This window comes from Lemur catta, chromosome 4 (genome assembly GCF_020740605.2).
Source record: "Lemur catta isolate mLemCat1 chromosome 4, mLemCat1.pri, whole genome shotgun sequence".
NCBI lineage: Eukaryota > Metazoa > Chordata > Mammalia > Primates > Lemuridae > Lemur > Lemur catta.
Genome location: NC_059131.1, coordinates 17747032 through 17768631, shown reverse-complemented (window position 1 = coordinate 17768631; position 21600 = coordinate 17747032). Strand labels below are relative to the sequence as shown.

General features: G+C 39.2%; 1 protein-coding gene across 8 annotated transcripts in view; it reads right to left on the bottom strand.

Annotated features, from left to right (window-relative positions):
- Positions 1–8373: 8373 nt before the first annotated feature.
- The window catches only part of NCOA1 (nuclear receptor coactivator 1), a 241129-nt gene continuing 227902 nt past the window's right edge, over positions 8374–21600 (bottom strand). For 5 of the 8 annotated variants that reach the window (XM_045549164.1, XM_045549165.1, XM_045549168.1 and 2 more), the window contains 3 exons: positions 19049–19232; positions 14950–15039; positions 8374–10678 (listed from right to left, as the gene is read on the bottom strand). In XM_045549164.1, coding sequence (XP_045405120.1) covers positions 10508–10678; positions 14950–15039; positions 19049–19232 — 445 coding nt within the window. In that variant the 3' untranslated portion in view covers positions 8374–10507. Of the gene's footprint in view, positions 10679–10763; positions 10821–14949; positions 15040–19048; positions 19233–21600 lie in introns of all 8 variants that reach the window. The other 3 variants (XM_045549170.1, XM_045549171.1, XM_045549169.1) reach the window with 3 other exon arrangements.

Genomic DNA, 21600 nt, shown 5'->3' with positions numbered 1-21600 from the left:
AAAATATATCCAGACTGTGACCCCTTCTCACGATTTCTCCTGCTACCATCCTGGTCCAAGTCATCATCTCTTGCCTTGATTATTGCAATAGCCTCATAACACGTTTCCTTGCTTCTGCATTGGCCTTCTCAACACAAAAACCAAAGTAATCCCTTTAAAACCCAGGTAACAGCATACCATTCTCCTGCTTAAAATCCTCCAATGGTGTCCATCTGAGTTAAAGCCCAAGTTTTCATTTGGTCTACAAAGCCCTACCCCATCCTGGCCCTCACCGCCTCCTTGACTTCAACTCCTACTGCTCTCATTCACTCTGCCCCTGCCTCAAGACCTTTGCACCTCTGCTTGGAAAGCTCTTTCCTCCATATTGCTATTGTTCACTATCTCACCTCCTTCAGGTTGTCACTCAAAATGTCACCTTGTCTGAAGGCCTGTTCTGATTTTCCTGCTTTAATATCCCTCCTTCCCTATTTTTCTCCACAGCACTTGCCACCTGATACACCATGTATTTCGCTTATTTGATCATCCAGCAACCTCCATTAGAATGCAAGCTCCACAAGAGAGGGGTTTTTATTTTCTTCATTAATATAGTCCCAGTGATTGGAATAGTATCTGGCAAAAAGTAGGTATTCAATATCTGTTCGATGAACATATTGTCATTACTACTAAATTACTTGTCAAATATTATTCAATATAGCTAATGTGCAATTTTTAAAAAACAAATCCTTGAATCTAAAGGTTTTCAAGAAGACTAACTGCAACTTACTTTTGAGCTGGAAATTGATAAAGTGACTGAAGTTATCTTGTTATTTATGGTTACAAAAATCACATATCAAAGACTGATTTAAAAAACCTAAAATTGGTTCATTACACTATTCTTTCCACTTTCATATATACTTGAAAATGTCCTTAATAAAAGGCTTTAAAAAAAACTTTTGATGGAAGGTAGGATGAAATTTAAAGCCTAAGCTGAGAAGTGCATGAGTCTTTAAATAGAGTACATTCTATAGGGAGCCTTTTTCCTTTTTTTTTTTTTTTTTTGAGACAGAGTCTCGCTTTGTTGCCTGGGCTAGAGTGAGTGCCCTGGCATCAGCCTAGCTCACAGCAACCTCAAACTCCTGGGCTCAAGCGATCCTACTGCCTCAGCCTCCCGCGTAGCTGGGACTACAGGCATGTGCCACCATGCCCGGCTAATTTTTTCTATATATATTTTAGTTGGCCAGATAATTTGTTTCTATTTTTAGTAGAGACGGGGTCTCGCTCTTGCTCAGGCTGGTATAGGGAGCCTTTTTCCAAGTTGGTTTTCGTTGAACTTTAAAGTCTAGCTTGCTAAGTAATTATCATTTAAGATAATCGCTAACATTAGAAGAATGTTAAAATGGAAAGCTAATTTAAAAAATTAATGCTTATTTTTATAAAAGTTTGCAAGTTAAAAAGGAAAATGAACAGGAAATGTGCAGCCTAAAATTTAGTCCAGGCAGGTGTATGATAAATTATTTTAGACTTGAAAAAAAAGCAGGACTGGGCTCCTTCTTCAATTATAAGAAACCCCAGGTAGAACCCTTGTTCCTGTTGGAGAGAAGAAGGTCTCTCTGTTCATTGACCTGTCCCCTCTGTTCACTTTCTAAGTCATTCAGCTTTTAGAGGCATTGGTTTTAAAGGCCCAATGGAAATTTCATGAGGAGCCGTCTTATTCTTGTTTAATTCCAACATGAATCACTTCTCAGCAGCATTATATTGGAGGTAAAGAAGAGAGTAGCTATATATACATTTTGAGAGGGAAGACTGGAAGTGATTGTCTCTCCTGATCTGCCTTTTCTCTTTTCTCAGTTAAGATGATTGTCAACCCAATCAGCTGATTTTCAGTGAGGAGGTAATATCTGAGAAGCGTAAAGGGTTTAACAGAAGCATATATCTATAAATAAAATCTGAGAGCTTTATGAATATTAAAGATAACTGCTAATGTTCTGCAAGATCTCCAAATATGTGGAGGCTACTGGAGTGTGAGATTTTCAAAAACTCATGAAAAGGACCTGCATTCACTCACATTTCATGAAAAAAGGAACAATTGTCAAGATAAAATCATGACCTTGTCTTGAACTCTTAGACACGACTGCAACCTTCCATTAGCTCCAGAATCCAGACTCCCAGGAGACAACTCATTGCCTGGTCTGTCCATCAGCAATTTCCCCTTACTTAAAATATTGCCTCAATCAGAATTTAATTTCCTATTATGTAGAAGGCTTTGAGGGAGGAGAAATAGGATGTGCACCTTTTCTTTAAGAGGCTCACAAATTAGTGGAGAAAAGAGATGTACATATAACCATGTGCCAATGGAGGCCCAAACACTGCAGCAACACAGTAAGTGTAAAGGAAAAGCTCATCGAAATGTGGGGACCAGAGAAGGCTCTGGGTGAAAAGGAGTCTCTAATACTAGATTCTTAAGGCTGTGTTTAGAAAGATTTTTGATGCTTGTGTGAAGGATGAATATAAGAGGCAAGAAGATAGTTATCATAATCATCCAAAGAAAGACACTGAGTCCTGAATTGGGCCAGTGACTCACAGGGGTAGGAAGAAAGTGGCCAGGAGGGTCTACAAAGGCTAACTTCTTGCAATTTGGTGAGATGAGTGGGAGGAAGTTGTTGAAAATGACCACTAACAGAATGATGATGCAATCAGTTCAGATACGAGACACAGGGATGTATTTGTGGGGAATAAGTTATTTGGTTTGGGACTTAAGCTTGAGGTGCTGGCAGTGGAAGGGTAGGATACATGTGGTAATGTTCACCAGTCAGAAATTTAAGGCTGGATCATGAGAGAGATACTGGCTAGAAGAGTGGATTTAAGATGCATAGACATGTAGGTGGTACTGAGTTTAAGAGAAAAGATGAAACTGTTCAGGAATAATACAGCAGCCTGTGTGACAAACCCTTACACAAACTTAAGACATATATACTTCAACAATGTCAAAATTAGTGCTCAGCTTTATTTTCAAAATGGAAACCACTACAAGCTTTTAAGGAACTTGAGTTCCAGAGAGTAATTTTTAACTCATCTGGATTCCCACAGTCTTTGTGTCATTGTCCAATGGTGATTTTATCTCTAATATTTGTATCGTGCAGTGGAAACAATGGCAGTTTTCATCCCAAGGATTGACTCTTGGGTCTAGCACTTGGCCACCTGACCATAAACCTGAGCTTTAGCTTCACCATCAGGCCCATAATTGCTTTATAGGATTTTGCAAATCAAATGTACGTAAAAGTGCTGTACAAACATAAGAAATTATTAACATAAGAGTAGGTTATTAAAATCAAAGACTCAATACCCTTCACAATAGCAACAAAGAAAATAAAGTACCTAGGAATATATTTAACTAAGGAGGTAAAAGACCTCTACAGGGAGAACTATGAAACACTGAGGAAGGAAATAGCAGAGGACATAAACAGGTGGAAAACCATACCATGCTCGTGAGTCGGCAGAATCAACATTGTTCATACTACCCAAAGTGATCTACAGATTCAATGCAATCCCTATTAAAATACCAACATCATTTTTCAAAGATATAGAAAAAATAATTTTACACTTTGTATGGAACCAGAGAAGACCCTGTATAGCAAAAGCAATCCTAGACAATAGGAACAAAATGGGAGACAATAATTTACCAGATTTCAAACTATACTACAAGGCTATAGTAATTAAAACAGCTTGGTACTGGCACAAGAACAGGGACATTGGCCGGGCGCGGTGGCTCACACCTGTAATCCTAGCCCTCTGGGAGGCTGAGGCGGGTGGATCGCTCAAGGTCAGGAGTTTGAGACCAGCCTGAGCAAGACCCCGTCTCTACTAAAAATAGAAAGAAATTATCTGGACAACTAAAAATATATATAGAAAAAATTAGCCGGGCATGGTGGCACATGCCTGTAGTCCCAGCTACTCGGGAGGCTGAGGCAGTAGGATTGCTTAAGCCCAGGAGTTTGAGGTTGCTGTGAGCTAGGCTGACACCACGGCACTCACTCTAGCCCGGGCAACAAAGCGAGACTCTGTCTCAGAAAAAAAAAAAAAAAGAATAGGGACATTGATTAGTGGAACAGAACTGAGAATCCAGATACAAAACCATCCTCATATAGCCATTTAATCTTTGACAAAGCAGACAAAAACATACACTGGGTAGAAGAATCCTTATTCAATAAACGGTGCTGGGAAAACTGGATAGCCACATGTAGAAGACTGAAACAGGATCCACACCTTTCACTTCTCACAAAAATCAACTCATGGTGGGTAACAGACTTAAACCTAAGGTGTGAAACTATTAGAATTCTAGAAGAAAATGTGGGAAAAACTCTTATAGACATTGGCCTAGGCAACGAATTTATGAAGAAGACCCCAAAGGCAATCACAGCAACAACAAAAATAAATAAATGGGACCTGATCAAATTAAAAAGCTTCTACACAAAGAAACTGTCATGAGAGCAAACAGACAACCTACAGAATGGGAGAAAATTTTTACATGCTACACATCCAACAAAGGGCTGATAATGAGAATCTATTTAGAACTCAGGAAAATCAGCAAGAAAAAAATCAAACAACCCTATCAAAAAGTAGGCAAAGGACATGAACAGAAACTTTTCAAAAGAAGACAAATGGCCAACAAATATATGAAAAAATGCTCAACATGTCTAATCATCAGGGAAATGCAAATCAAAACCACAATGAGATATCATTTATCTCCAGTGAGAATGGCCTTTATCAAAAAGTCCCAAAACAACAAATGTTGGCATGGATGCAGAGAGATAGGAACACTCATACACTGCTGGTGGGACTGCAAACTAGTGCAACATCTGTGGAAAACAATATGGAAATACCTCAAAGAGATACAAGTAGATCTACCATTTGATCCAGGAATCCCATTATTAGGCATCTACCCAAAGGAACAAAAGACATTCTATAAAAAAGATATCTACACTCCAATGTTTATAGCAGCACAATTCACAATTGCAAAGATGTGGAAACAACTCAAGTGCCCATCAATACATGAGTGGATTAATAAAATGTGGTATATGTATACCATGGAGTACTACTCAGCTATAAGAAACAATGGTGATATAGCACCTCTTGTATTTTCCTGGATAGAGCTGGTACCCATTCTACTAAGTGAAGCATCCCAAGAATGGAAAAATAAGCACCACATGTACTCACCATCAAATTGGTTTTAACTGACCAACACCTAAGTGCACATATAGTAATAACATTCATTGGACATTGGGCAGATGGGGGGGGATGGGTGCATACATACCTATTGAGTGCGATATGCACCGTCTGGGGGATGGACATGCTTGAAGCTCTGACTTGGGGCGTGGGGGAGCAAGGGCAGTATATGTAACCTAAACATTTATACCCCCATGATATGCTGAAATAAAAGAAAAAAAGAGTGGGTTACTAGCCTAGTACCTTGCCTGGCAGAGTAGAAATAAAAAACGTCTGTCTTAACTGATGTAAAATCTCCATCGTTAGGAAAGCAGCAGCTTCAGCCAAGTATCTCTGTACTTTCCACATTGCCTATCATTGTTTGTACTGTGGCAGCTCATCAAAAATGGAACAAGCACCACAACCGTGGCCTAGGGTTTTGCTTTACCTTAGGATGCCTGGGCATTACAATGGGAGGACAATTCGATGAAATAGAAGTTATTCCTCTTAACATTTTAATTCTTTTCTCAAGCCAATGTCTCAGGTTTGCTATGGATACCTGTGGCCATTGCTTGCTTCTGTTGCTTGTACAAACTACCAAAGTTCTGAGACAAGCACAAATGATTAGACCAGAGACAAACTCCATAGCACAGGAGAAAGATTCTTTGTCTGCAGAAGGATCAATAGCCAGGGACAAAAGAGAGTGCTTCCAAGGTCTGATTCAAAAAACCTAATATCCTAGGAGGAATTGCAGAGTCCCGCCATTCCTCTGTCTCACAATAAAAGATCCTCTGATAGCCACTCTTTTATATGCTCCAGGAAGAATCCATATTTTCCAAAATTCTTTTAAGCTAAGGGGATGTTTTAAAAAATTTTTTAAGCTAAGCTGTGGTTCCATGGAGCTCCTCATTCATTCTTCGTTTAGATATGGAGGACAGAATGCTTCTCCCAAATTGCAGTGGGACACCCTGCTGACCACATGCCGAAGACAACCCCCAGCTAGTTGGGCAGGCTCTGCCTCCAGAGGAGGCCTGGTCCTCTCTTCTCAACCCTTGAGTTCTTGCCCGTCTTTTCAAAGCCTGTTTTTAGAAGTTATTTCACACAAGAAAGCATTGCCTAAAGTCACACAAGATTAAAGTCTGCAGACTCAGAATCCATCCTAAATCATATAGTCCAGGATAGTGAACCCAGAATTTGCAATCTCAAGACTTGGTTTCAACTCCAAATTCCATTGATAAATAGTAGTGTTTGGGCCATAACCTTTTAGAGCTTGTTTTTTTCTTTACAACTCTCTGAAGGACTACAGAGGACTAAATGAGATTATATACCTAACAGCACCTTAGACATTGGTACAGTACTAATTCATTTTCTTGATATGTTTTTATTAATAATACTGTCACCAACTACAGATCACTGGGTAGAAGACATAGAGGCCTGTACTTCTAGCTGGACAGGGCTAGTTATGGAACAGACCTTAGCAATCAGCTGGAACAATTTCCAAATGAGGATCCCAAAGCCTAGCGTTGTTCCTCCTGGAGCCAAAGGCTGATTTAAATTACTTTCCAGCCCACCAGCTGACATAATTCTAATAATGTGTTTATGAGAGCTCAGGAACACTGGTTAACAATTTAAAAAGCCAGCTCTCTAGGGCACCTTCCTGTCTCCCGGCCTGCCACGTGCCGTTCCTCACCACTCTCCTCACTCTGCTCTTCACTGAGCTCTCTCACCACCCTGCACAGCTCACCTCAAATGCCATTTCTTCCTCAACCGAGCCTGCCTTGACCCTCCAGACCAGACCTTACAATGCAGTTTTAAACTCTCCTGTGTACCACTTAATCCAGTTGTGATTATATCACTCTGAGTCCCCCATAAGCATACACGCTCCATGAGGGCAGGGTCCACGGAGCTGTGGGATCCTTTCCTATTCCAAGTGCCCTGGATAAAGACAATAAAATGTGTTGAAGGAGCGAATGAGGCCAGAGGTTTTATGTTTTTCAATCTTGTTAAGAGTTCTGGGGGCCATGAAAATACATAAAGAAAACTAATTTAGCGCTGGCAGAAAGGGTTCTGGATGGAGGACTGCTTATTTTGGCAGTTTTCTCCAGTAAAAAGAATTTATGGGCTTAATTAAATCATCAAGACGTTCAGAGGTGAGGAATGGTCACAGATCCAGCCTGTTCTGAACTACTCACCTCATTCAGGTGGATCCGCTCTTCTGGGCAGAGCAGTTAATGTCAACAAGGAAAGCAGCACAACGGCCTCTGTAAGCAGACAACTATCCTTTATTTTTCTTTGTCAAGGCCTAGGAAACCATTTCTAAGATCTTCTTTAGGAATGGAAACTTGCTTAGACAAAACCATAAAGGATAGTTTCTTTATTCCAACCTCACTTTTTCCTAATACTTTCTATTTGTTTTTCCCTGTGTACCACTTAATCCAATTACCTCAGGATAACTTTAAATCAATGTTCAGCCTCATCTAAAAGAAGCACCATTTTTACCTTATCCCAACTGTGAAAAAAAGATTCTGTTCCCCCCTAAATGATTTCTGACAATAGCTACCAAATCTGTGAATATTTACATGTAGGAATGTGTGCGGGAACTACACCCTCCCCTCCCCTCTGGAATCACACTTGGTTAGCCCGCTTACCCTGGCCCTACTTAGCTAAGTGTTGGTGGATTCAGGCTGCCTTAGAAACACACAAACAAGAAACAGGGCCTATTTCTACAAAATGCATTGTCACACTGAGGGAGCCTGCTCAAGTAAGATTCAACATCTGTAACAATAAATGTTGGTATATTAAAAAAACCCAATAATCAAGAGAGATAAGGTATCTTGTAGAGTGTTCCCTGGACCTGTCTCCAGGGACAAGAAACAGCAGGGCAAGAGTGTTTAATCACCAGATACACAGCCAAAGTTAGAATTTCCTCAAGGCCCACTATCATGACTTCGCTTTGACCTTCTCAAATTTCAACAGGCTGGCTCATATTAGGGTGACTTCAAGGATCTTTAGCTTCAGGGATCCTTTCTTTTACTATCCTTTAATTACTCATTAGTCATTTGGGGCTCTGGCAATTTCTGCAGAACGTAGGTTTCATTTTTTTTCCCTGTAAATGAAGAGGCAACCCATGAGGTTGTTAAACAAATTCTATTCAGTAGCTGGAAAAGTAAATTTCCTGTGGAATGACAGGAATTACATAGAAGCAAGCAATTTTATTTTTCTCAAATGTAGCAATAATTTTAATCTGTACATACATAAAACAAACAGTGCAATTATAAAACCTTGAAGGTGACATGCATATTTTAAGGTGCAGTTGGGATGGGGGAGGATGTTAGCATCTCCAATTTTCCTTACCACTTTTTTTTTTTCTAGTTCCTTATGCAAAAGCACTGAGTCAGAAAACTTCATCTGGAATGCTGAAGTTAAAGGTGAACTTCCTGAAGTCTACACGTCTAAATATCACAAACAAAATGGAAATGACCTTCTAGAGCAGTTTGGTAGGGACTAGAGTAATATGGCTGGGCTTTCAAGCTGGAAATGAATGAAATCAGGGGTGCATTTTCTGAAAAACTGAAAGAGATAATGTTTGTAACTGAGTGTCCTATTTCTGTTTCATAGTTGCTACCCACATGAGCCCTTCCACCAATCTTTTTATTCAGTATAGTTTCTGAACAGATGCTGTTCAATGGAGTTATCTGTTAACTAGGGGGTGGTAAGATGCAGAAGGAAGGACCTGGGAAAATGGCTTCTTCCTTGAAGTCTGAGTCCATGCTCTTCTCCCACTGATAGTTCCTATGGCCTTTGCTCTGCTGTGGAAGCAGAGGTAGCTGGTGCAGAACGTCAGACGGCGTCATCCTTCACAGGCCCAGGGATGCAGACGAAGGTGAGTGCTGGGGGTCTACCTTTGCTTCTTCCACAATACCTTTCTCAAGCTTTCCTGGCCTTGCAGTGGAACTTCTAGAACTAGAAAGTCAGTTCACTGGGTCCGTGACTCAGAGGCCAGGATGAGATAGGATGTGGCAGAGTGACAAGACACAAAGGGAAAATATGGTACCAATTAGCCTCAGAGCAGGGTAGAGAAATTCGTATTTGCACTGATGAAAATTCAAATTCCCAAAGTCAATCTAAAAAAAGTGAAGATTTTGAGTACTAATTTTTCTCTGTACAAGTAGCCTGTGCACTTCTGATTAAATGATCCCAGGGACACTCTAGGGCAGTATGCTCTAGCTCAGCTGGAACAGCTCTTTCTGGCAGTGGCATTTTGATTTGAACCCAAAATAAATTCATACTTGGCATCACAGTTATTAAAATAACAAAATAATACTAGCCATATGTAACTGCAATTCAATCAATGTTATATTTCGCACACAAATTTAGAAAAATCAAGAGTATAATAAAAGCATAAAATTAAACAGAAGGAAATCAATTTCTACAAGAAATCAGATATATTTACAGAGAGATTTAAAGGGAAAAATAAGCTACTTGGATCATAAGTTTAATTTTATTTTAAATAACTTTAGCTACCTCAGCTGTTAATACAATAAAAGCAGAAAGAACAGGCTGCCCTTTTTTTTTCCAGATTTAATCAGAAAATTATATCTACAATAATTGACAGAACTCACTTCTTGTCCTTCACTCATCTCATCAAAAATTATTGCATTTTCCCCCAAACTGTATTTTTTGGATTCCTCTGTGAATATACTCATCTCATCCTCTTTCCTGGAGGCATCTTGGTTTAAATCCATCTTTAAAAAAGGAGAAGGGGTATGTATGTGGAGGCAAAATATTCTCTTGAAGCCAACAGATACAGAGTTGCTAGAAGAAGCTGATTGTACACACAAGTTGCCTGGGGTTGGGAGAGGGGAGGACTGTTGATTTGGAGAAATGTGACAGCCTTTGGTGGACAGGCACAGGCAAAGCCCCAGGCGCCCTTCTTCCTGGGCAGCGTGGGGACTGAGCGGCAGAGGCGGAGCTTCATTTTCCTCCTGGAACCTGTCGTTTTGGTTCTCCTCCAGAAGCCTTCATCCAGATAAGAAGCCAATGACTGATTATAAAAATAAGAATAATTAAATTTGGCTCAAGAAATAGATTGTCCAACTGTTCTGCCTTGTAATTTTTTCAATATCCAAGGCCTTTACAAAGAAAGAAACAAAAACATCTTTCAATCTCCCAACAAAAGTGAACTCCTTTTTTTTTTTTTTGCTCCAAATGCTACGACCTGAAGAATGGCTGCAGATTGAGATATCAAAAATCTCAGAAAAATATATAATATATTTGTATATCTCTGTATGTCTATTATTTAAATTTCACATTCCTTTAAAAGTGGTTATTCAGTCAGTAGCTGCTGAAGGAGGCTCTTCTGCTGGGCCTGGGGGGTCTGTGGTCCTGACGTGGGTTTTTGAGTTCCCAGTGGACCAGGCTGGTTCAGGTAAGGGTCCCCGCCTACCAGATTCACTGTACACTGGACGTCAGCAAACACCTGAACCTGTTGCACCTGCTGGAACACAAATAAAAGATGTGTTTAGACAGAAGGGTCTGCCCCCCCGGCTTATGAGTGGGTACTACTTGAAGTGGAAACTCACTAGAGCATTCCTCTAGTCTGTAGTCACCACAGAGAAGAACTCTTCTGTCTTCTTGTCCTACAAAAAGAAAATCGCTGCACTCATTTTGCTCAGGGTTCTGGAAAGTTCACACTTTAAAAATAAAATCAAAATTGGAATGGACACGCCTCCTACAGGGTTGCCATCAATAATGAAAGCAAGTGTCATTGCTAATATTGCCAAGATTGGGAAAAGCCCAGTTTCAGAAGTCTGGGTATCCAGTGGTGGGTTTTAAAAAATACATACTATTTGGAAAACTGGTTTAAAATCATGCTACGGATGACTTTAGTAGGATAAAAAAATCTTTATGATGTCACTGAAAAAATTAAGGGCTTTAACCCAGTATTAGCAAAATAAAACCACCACAACTCAGGACATCAGCATTTAAGGTTAATGCCCAAAAGATTTGTGTAATATCTAAAATATATTATTACATAGCTTCTTCACATGTTCGCTTTAGAATTACAGCAAAGTATCGGTAGAACAATTTTATGTTTAACTTTTTTTTCCTGATAGACAATCCATTTAAACACATGAGCTAAAAATAACAATAAATCTACTAGCTGAGAACAGTGTGAATTTTCCCTTTTGTAAAAACTACTTTCAGTAATAATATACTTATTCCTTAAAAAATGTCTAAAGTTGCATAGTTCTAGCATATTCTATTGGGAAAACAAAGCCAGAAGTTAGTCTTTACCAATCAGACTTATTCAAAAGTTGTTTGTAAAACTGATTAAGGCCAATACCACATTGTGAATATTCCAGACCAGGAATGGAGATGCCTTTTAAGGCATCTAAGTATATCAAACTAAGTGTCTCCAACTTCTGGCAAACTTGTGCCTTATGTTTAATACGTTCATAAAGTATTTTAGATTAGTGATATAATTTTTTGTTTATTTATCACTAATTCATGCTAATTGCACTCAGCTTTTATGAAAACTTTTCTGTCCTAATCGAATAAAAGTTGTTTTTCATCAGCCCTCATTAGCCAAATGTCAAATGTCCCGACCATCAAATTTCTACATCAGCCCAGCTGCTGGTCTCTTATTCTCTTAATCCATTTACATCTCTACTTTACTCCCTCTCAGAGAAGGCAGACAGCCCTGAGTTGAACTTTTTAAGTGCCTGATGAATTAAATCTCTAGTTAAGATCAGCACTGTTCTCACCCTTTTCTTTCCCTAGATTCCCAAATTTTGCTTCTTCCCCACCCCCTATAATGCTCCCATTTGTCATTGTCTTCCTTGGGCTCTTTCTTGTGTATCTAAAACTCACCAGTGCTCTGAGTCTATTCTCCAGCTGCCTCTGTGCCCTCCCCCCACCATTGTGCTCTATAATTTCTCATTCTGACTCTTGTCCTTCCAGAGCTTCACTGAGCCTTCCTCTCTCTCCCCAGGTCAACAACCCCCCTACCAGCCTTCTTCCCACTTCTCTATTCTCTGTGTTTTCTTCCTGTTTTCTCCTCTGTCTTGCTTCCTCCCCATCGCAGCTCCCCAGTACAGCCAGCCCCCTAGCACTCCAGTCCTCCTCTCCTTGTCGTTTTCTTCTCTTCTCACATATCTGTCTCTGTATTTCTATCTAAGTGACTCCCCAGCTTGTTTGGTAAATATGAAAACACTGGTGCAATAGAGATTCCATGACAGGCTATAACAGAAAGAAGATCGTGCTACTGAAACAATAATACTTTTGAGGGACTGATTAATATTATTAAAAAAATAAAATCAACATATAAAATTTCAGGCCAGGTGCAGTGGCTCACACCTGTAATCCTAGCACTTTGTGAGGCCAAGGCAGGAGGATCACCTGAGGCCAGGAGATCATGACCAGCCTGGGCAGCACAGTGAGACCTCATCTCTACAAAAAAATTTTTTAAAATTAGCTGGGCATGGTGGCATGTGCCTGTAGTCCCAGCTACTTGGGAGACTGAGGCAGGAGGATCGCTTGAGCCCCGATGTTCAAAGCTGATTGCACTGTATTCCAGCCTGGGTGACACAGTGAGACTCTGTCTCTTTGTCTCTTATAAAAAAAAAAAATTCATGTTTATATGTTTCTACGTATGAAATATTGGGACAGGGCATAAAGTGTTTTTGTCCAAAAATACTTAAAAACATTCTTGACAAAGGCATGATAAAACAAACTAGCTGGGGGATGGGCACGCTTGTAGCTCTGACTCAGGTGGTTCAAAGGCAATATATGTAACCAAAGTGTGTGTACACCTGCAATATTCTCAAAAACAAAACAAAACAAAAAAGCCAAAACAAAACTAGAAAGAAAATTCTGCTTCTTTCAAAAGAATATTTTTTAAAGATAGTCTATTTTGGAAATTAAAAAAAAAATTGAAAAGACTAAACCAAACTCTAAAATATATTTCAGCCATTTGAACAGTTACTTAAAAGGGGGATACCTTAGACCCGACCTCAAAGGACTCCATATATTGCCACACCTTCCTAGATAGGTAAAGTGTGACACAAAAGCTTTAGATTTGCCAGGTGAGAAGAATGGTGTGACAGCTGAGTTCCAACCTCTGAAGATTTTCCAGCATAGTTTTTACTTCAATTCAAATACTGTCCCAGGGCTCCAGAACTCTAAAACTCAGTTGTTTTGCTTAAACTAATTTGGTGAACTGCCCAGTACATGTCTCTGTGGATGTGAGACTTTTGAAAACTCAGTGAATGAAGATCCTTCATTTCTCCCATCTCAAAATTCTCTTTACCCTCACAGGACTCAAATCCTACCTTCTAATGCTCAGACTATGGGCAGAACCTCCTAACTGATCTTTCTCCTCCTGAGCTAGTTGTCCAGTGTGCCTTCCTTCACCTCCTCCACCCCAAGATGAAGCCTAAACTAGTACTTTTATAATTGTTCCCCTTAGTGAAGACTCTTCATCCGGTAGAAGTGAATCCAAATCCCTTAGTTTAGCATTCAAGGTCCCTGAAATTTGCCCCAATCTACTTTACCAATTTTAATTCCTATGAATTCTTATTACAAACCAAATCAGTAGATTTGGTTTCCCAGGACAATGCTAAGATATTTAAGATATTCTTATTTCCCTGTCTTTGTGTCCTCTAACTTCCAATCCCCTCTACTTCTAAATCTACCCCCACACCAGCCTCTGACAACTACTGTACCTTTCTCCTTCACTTTGCCTTGACAACTGTCCTTCAAGGCCCAGTTCAGTCCCTTCTCCTGTGTAAATGCTCTTCCAACCATCTCAGTCAGCAATTTCTCCTTTCTTTGGACGTTTATGGCTCTTATTACTTAAGATATAAATTTGATAGTTTGCCTTCCTTTTGGTTATGTGACAATTTATGTGCATATCTCTGTCTATATATTTTATCTTTCAGCAGCCCTAAGTGGTATGGCAGAAGCAGCATGGACTTTGGTGTTAGAAAGACCTGGGTTTGCACCTTAGTTCTTCCTCTTCCAGTTTTGTGAATGGTGTAGTTTCTTCATCTGTGAAGAAAAGGACTACTACCTCTTTCACATAGGCGTTACAGTGAGGTGTGAAAGAGATACAGCACACAGTGCCTAGCACAGGGCCTGGCAAATCACAAATGAAACTTCCTTTCCTCACTTCTCCCCTCAGTTCACCTAAAGGGCAAGGAACATATCTTATGTCTTTTCTTATCTCCATCTGTAGCACAATGCCTGTGTTAAAAAAAAATTACGAAGAGACTAAACTCATAGTTACCAAAGTGAATTAAAACCTCCCTCTAAAATTTCTAAAGTAGGTTAATACAGGAAAGAGGCCACACATACTTCTACGGAGGCAGAGTACACCGCAGGCACTCTGTTTTATCTAAACTTACTGAGATCTTTTGAGGTCTTGTGATGACAGATGAATTTTAGCACTGTGTTTATTTATAAAATAACAATTAGTGGCCACCATTTGTGATCCTTTTATCCTATCTAAGCATTGAATTAACCTTCTGAAAGCTTATCTCATTTAACCCTCTTGACAATCCTATAAGCAGGTATCTTGGTTGTGTGGTTGTATAGCAGCTCAGGAAAGTTCTGTAACATGCCCAGGATGAAACAGCTAGGACGAGTAGAGCCAGGACTCACACCCAGGTCTGACTCCCAAGGTCAGGCTCTTAATGATGCTACACAACATCCTCTATGCATCTAGAGTACCTCTGACAGCTCTGGGCTTAGAATTTTCTTACTGACCTGGGTTCCGTCTGCTTCTGTTTTGAGAAGGTCAGCAGATGAGAGCTGGTTGCAGTAGAGGCCTGTGTGTCTCAGTGCTGGATCATTTATCTATTAAAGATAAATACAAGACTAAATTATCAGCTCGTTGTTTAAGTTGAAGACCAAATTCTTCAATGAAAAACAATCTTGCTGAAAAATAACCTCACTGAGAGAAAAGTAATGGGAGGACAGGAAAAATAAAAGCTTAGCAATGTACCGTGTTATTAGAAGTCAGGATAGCAGTGTTTCCCTTGTGGGGTTGAAGAGTATGTAAGGGAACATAAGGAGAATCTCTGGGGTGCTGGTGACCCCAATTTTTTGGGTGTGTTCAGTTTGTAAAAATTCAAGTTGTATACTTTCTTGTATATTCTTACATATGATACTTTAATAAAAAGTTAATTCTCTCTCACATATATACAAGTTAATTAGTGATAAACTCCACTTGGATCAGACTTACCTTCTGGCTTGAATCAATGAAAAAACTGGACAAAATATGTGAAACAAAGGCACTCAGGACATTGGACAAAGGCAATGAAGGACAGTGATCCCTAAGAGCTGGGCTACAATTCAGGAGTCCCTACTGTGGCAACTGCCCACCTACTGCCTGGAGGGTATGTCCAGGCTGCAGCATGGGGACAGGGGACCCAGACAGAGCCTGGTAGGCTCCCTGAGTTAAGAAGAGACAGCTGGAATACAAAGGGTGGAATATCAGAGGAGAGCTGTCCAGAGAAAAAGCTCTGGAGATCTGCAGAGGACTTCAAGTCTGTAGCTCAGTCCTGATCAGTTTATAGATGCAGGGGAACGAATCACCTAAAGAGACGACATGGAATAATTCCCAAAGACAAACAAAGGGCTGAGAATAGGTCCTGATCTCACCAAACAGAGACAAAAACATCATAATTCACGTAGTATTAGGCAGCATACTAGAATGGCTTTACCTTGATAGTAAGTTAAAATTAGCCCTACAATAAATACTGCTTTGGTCCCACCAAACAAAAAAGTTAAGTCCTGAAAGGAGAAAACTGTTTTAAAGAAATCTAACCATGTCCCAGAACAAAGCTCAAGAATATTTATAAGAATATAAACAAGGTAAAATTCGTATGTCTGGCATCCAATAAAAAATTACCAAGCATGCAGAGAGGCAGAAAAATATGACCCCTAATGAAAAGGGAAGCCAGTCAACTGAAATCAACCCCAAAATGATGCAGATGATAGAAATGATAGGTAAGGATATCAAGATAGTTATTATCATAACTGTATTCTATATGTTTAAGAAGAGGAAAGACTGAACAGATGTGAAAGATGTGCTGAAGATATGGAAGATATTAAAAAGGATCCAAATACAACTTTTAGATAATTAAACTGCAATGTCTGAGATGAAAAATATGCTGGATAAAATTAACAGATTAGGTATTGCAAATGAAAAAATTAGCGAACCTAAGGATATAACAACAGAAACTATCTAAAATGAAAAACACAGAGAAAAATAAAACTGAACCCCATCCCATCCCCACAAAAAAACCCCAAAACCCAGAGACTCAGTGAACTCTGAGACAACTTCAAGTGGCCTGTAACCGGAGTCTTTGAGTGGGGGCAGGTAGTGGTAACAGAAAAAATATTTGAAGAAATAATGATCAACATTTTCCCAAATTTGACAAAATTTATACTCCCATGAATCAAGGAGCTCAATGAACCTAAGCACAAGAAACATGAAGAACACTACACCAAAGCATATCATAACCAAATTGCTTAAAAACAGTCATTAAGGAAAAATCTTAAAATCAGCCAGAGAGGGGCCGGGCGCGGTGGCTCACGCCTGTAATCCTAGCCCTCTGGGAGGCCGAGGCGGGTGGATCGCTCAAGGTCAGGAGTTCGAGACCAGCCTGAGCGAGACCTCGTCTCTACTAAAAATAGACATAAAAAGTATCTGGACAACTAAAAATATACGCAGAAAAAAAAATTAGCCGGGCATGGTGGCACATGCCTGTAGTCCCAGCTACTCGGGAGGCTGAGGCAGTAGGATCGCTTAAGCCCAGGAGTTTGAGGTTGCTGTGAGCTAGGCTGATGCCACGGCACTCACTCTAGCCTGGGCAACAAAGTGAGACTCTGTCTGAAAAAAAAAGAAAAAATCAGCCAGAGAGGGAAAAATACCAGTCATGTGCAAAGGAATAAAGATAAAATTACAGCAGACATTTGATCAGAAATATTGCGGTCGAGCAACCTCTCTAAAGCACTGAAAGCTAACACTGCCAACCTAGCATTCAGTGGAAAGGGCTTTCAAAGATGAAGGTGAAACAAAGACATTTTCAGGCATACAAAAGCTAAAAGAATCATTACAGCAGATCTTCACTACAAAAAATTTTAAAGGAAGAACTTCAGGCAGAAGGAACATAATAACAGATGGAAATCTGGAACTACATAGAAGAAAACTGGAAGCTGTGACAACATGGATAAACATAAAAAACTTATTCACATTTTAAAAATTATGATTGACTTTTAAAGAAAAATAATAACAATATACTGTGGGGAAATATAACATATATAGATATATTTATGACAACAATGGCACAGGAAGGGAGAAATATAAATATACTGTTGTGAGGTTCTTATACGATACATGAGGTGATATAATATCACCTGAAGATAGACTGTGATAAGTGAAAGATATATACCATAAACTCTAAAGCAACCACTACAATAGCAGTTACATATACCTGATAATCCAGCAAAGGAGATAAAAATGAATAAGAATATTCAATTAAACAAAGGCAAAAGATGGGACAAACAAAAGACAAATGAGATATTTAAATACAACTACATCAATAACCATTTTAAATGTAAATGGACTAACCACAACAATTAAATGACAGGTTGTTGAGTTGAATATAAAAGCAAGACCCAACTATATAAGAAACTCACTTTAAATATAATATTTTTACCTAATTCATTTTTTGAATTATTTTGTTTTAATCTAATGGAGATAGTAAATAATTATAATAACTGAATAACAACAAAGTAACAAGAAACAATCCTATTTAGTTCTTTTACTTTGCTATAAGATATAGACCACTTAAGTTTTTCTTTTTGTTTCCCTACTGCCCTTCTTAGGCTTACTAAGGTGGGAAACAGGGGTTTTTTAAAAACAAATTCACATCAAAAAGGAAGTCTATACAAAAGGTAACCAGTGTTTGTATATTTTTATAACTTGCTATAAATTATGGCTGCATGGTAATAGCCTAGTCACCACAGTCTACTTTGTGGTTGCTGATTGAATAATAAGAATAGTAATCTAGGGAGTTACTCCAATGATTTTCTTAAGTATCACTTTGAATTTAGCCATTTTCTCCTAAAAATCTGCAGGAGGCTCCAGGATAAACTTCAAACACTTAGATGACATGTAAAATATGCAAAAAGCTTACCACATAAACTCTGCTCTAAATTTAATATAAATATTCCCTTAACATTCATCAGGCTTTCAACCTCTAATTCTGCCTAGGTCATGCTGTGATAATCAAACTTTTTCTCTTCCTTTAGGCAACTTCTCCATGATTCCTTTCCTGACCAAGCCCTTTTTCTCTTAAACCCTCAGCAGTCAATTGTACATACTCCTCATCTGACATAAGTATGTATGGTCCATCTCTTACATTGTTGTTTTGTCACATTATTTAACTGATCCTTTGTTCATGTTGTATCTCCCCAACTTGTTAAATCAAATTCCCCACAAGGCTATCTTTACACATAGTAAGTATTGAATAAATGCTTGTTGAATTAAAAGGGAGAGACAAAGAAATGTGTTCAGAATAGAAAGGGGTATTCCAAACCGATGTATTATATGTACCATTTTATAATAAATCTATACCACCAAAAATCTCCTAAGACTAAAACCTTATTTACAAGTCTGTCAAAAATTTCCACTGTCTATCTCAAGGGCCAGTAATTATCAAAAGATGGTGGGGAAGAATAAAGAAGTGTGGTTATTTCTGATGAGTAACTGTCAACATACATGATTTTCCTTGGGATAATGAGCTGTGGTATAGTATGGTGCATGCACAGCAAGTGTGTTAGTTGTGCCACTTACCTGCTCAGGGCACACAGTGTTCATTCCTGGCATCTGCAAAGAGCTCATCTGCATCTGGCCCATCATTGGGTTCATGTTCTGAACATTTGTGTTTCCACCTGCCATGGACACGGTGATGCTCATATTGTTGTACACTCCTGGCTGTGCGGGTGTGGGCTGGTTCTGGACAGCTTGACTGAACACACTGTTAACTCAAAAACAATTCAGATTACATCCACTGATCACGAAAATGGAGATGATGTGACTGGATTCTGATTGTAAATTATTAGACAGAACTCCAAATAAAATATTTTACATGCTTAAGTTACATGTAAGACTGTATCTTATTACAATATTTAAGGATTGAATATAATTTAGATATATTTTGAACTCTGTAGCTATGCCAATGTTTTTTGAAATGTAGTCTCGAGATCATCTACAAGAGAATTCTCTGAGACTCACTGACAATTGAAGCTCCTAGGTCTTACTCGAGCCTGAGTGAATCATATTTTCTGGGGGTGGGTACAGAAAGGTACATTTCTAACTATTTGGACACATTATAATTTGAGAGCCTTTACCGTCACTTCTCAAGGTTTTAGCTTCTGGCTGCTTTCAATATGCTATAAACTAAGAGGAAACCAGATATATATAACCAAATATTTTATTTGGCAAATTTAATCTTCTTAAAGACTTCAAAGGTCTTCTTAGGCCTCAACATAGATAGCTCTATGTCCTTTCTAGGAAGCAAAATACAAGGGCAGTTATGTTTTTCAGAGGGCTTGTTTTACTGACTTCCTTCTTCACAGCCAAGTTCTGGACTGTTGTTATACCAAAGATCTCAAATGTGAAATCAGTTTATTAGTAAATAGAATAGTATGAAATAAACTCCAAGTAAATTCACCTTGAAACTTTATATTTGAACCCTGAAAATTCTCAGTGATACAGACATACACATCTAAAGGAAAATGATATGTGTTTTGTCTTTCATAGGTTCCATACAACACCAAATATTTTATGATTATATATCAACTGTTAACAATAAACTGCTGGCAAAATTCCACCTATTTTAATGTTAATTCTAGAGAATCTGATTTCAGAAATGATTTTCCCTATCATTGTTTACCTATTCCTTTCTAGCACTGAGGTGGTAAGTAGGATATACTGACATTTATAGCTTCCAGTAGATTAAGATAATCATACTGAAATTAACAGGCCAAGAAACAGCCTATTCATCATGTCTAAGAAAGGCAGCAAATTCCACCCCCTGCCCAAGTGATTATAAAACACAAATGCCCACAGAAAATATGCCTAGGAAATGGTCAGTAATCCATCTGTGGACCATTACTGTCTACACAGTGTGTATGCTTGTGGCACAGTGTTCCCACATCTAAAGGTGAGGAAGAAAACCCTACTAATCTACGCCCATTTTCTAATGAGGACATTTCTGCCTTAGACAATGCTCATTTGTCGACTGATACATAAATCACCACATAGAGGAGCAAGGCTGTGTAAGTGAATGCATGAGGAAGCTTCAAGGACTGCAATGATGTCATACTTCATGAAAAAAAGTTTAGGGCTTAATTTCCTTTCAAATTTATATTTGGCACTGTGTATTAGCTTAAGTTCTTTCAAACTGCTCCTGCCAATAGTTTCATTTCAGCTTCTTCCATCACAGGAAGATGACCAAGCCCTTCTGCAGTCTCAATCACTGACCTGGGTCCTGGAAAGACAGCTGGGTTCACTGGCACCTTAAGTCCAATACTCACAGGCCCTCTCCCTCCCTCTGCTTTCCTGTCTGCCTCGTGGTAGTTATCACAGTGTTCTCAGGGTAGCACCAGTATTCGGTAGTCACTAAATCCTGGGGTAAAAGAGGATGAAGACTCTGGCCCAGAATGGGTTCCTCCGATATTACAGGTATTAACAAGCAGGGAGGAGTCCATGGTCAAACAAGTCAGAGAAATAAAAGGTTAAACAACAGGACTTCTCAGCCTTTAAAATGCTAATAAGCAATGGGACTGTCCCATGACACAGTCTACAAATAATAAGAAGACATTTAAGGAGAGACTTGAAGTGTGAGAGACAAACCATGTGGCTACTGAGGGAACAACATTTCAACAGAGGGATTAAAAAATGCAAAGGCCCTGAGTGTGCAATGTACTTGGCACACTGGAGGAACAGAAGGATAAAAAGCAGCCAGTGTGGCAGAGCGAGGGATGAGAATAGCAGATGAGGTCATGGAGGTATCCAGGAGCAAGATGATATATATGAGGCTTTATGGGCCCTATTTTGTATTTTGGGTACTTGGGGGGCTACTGGAGAGCTGTGAGTAAAGGACATAATGCCTCCTGTTTTAAAAGCAGCTTTCTGGCTACCCTGTAGAGACTAAGCGACAGTGGAGCAAGAGTGGAAGCGGGCAGACAGGAGCTCCTGCAATGGCCCAGGAAGAAGATGGTGGTGGCCTGTGCTAAGGGATGGAAGTGGAATAGGTAAGAAGGGAGAGTTGCTAAGAAGCTGACAGGATTTGCTGATGTGGGATGTGAGAGAAAGAAAAGAGGTTTTCTCCTGAACAATTG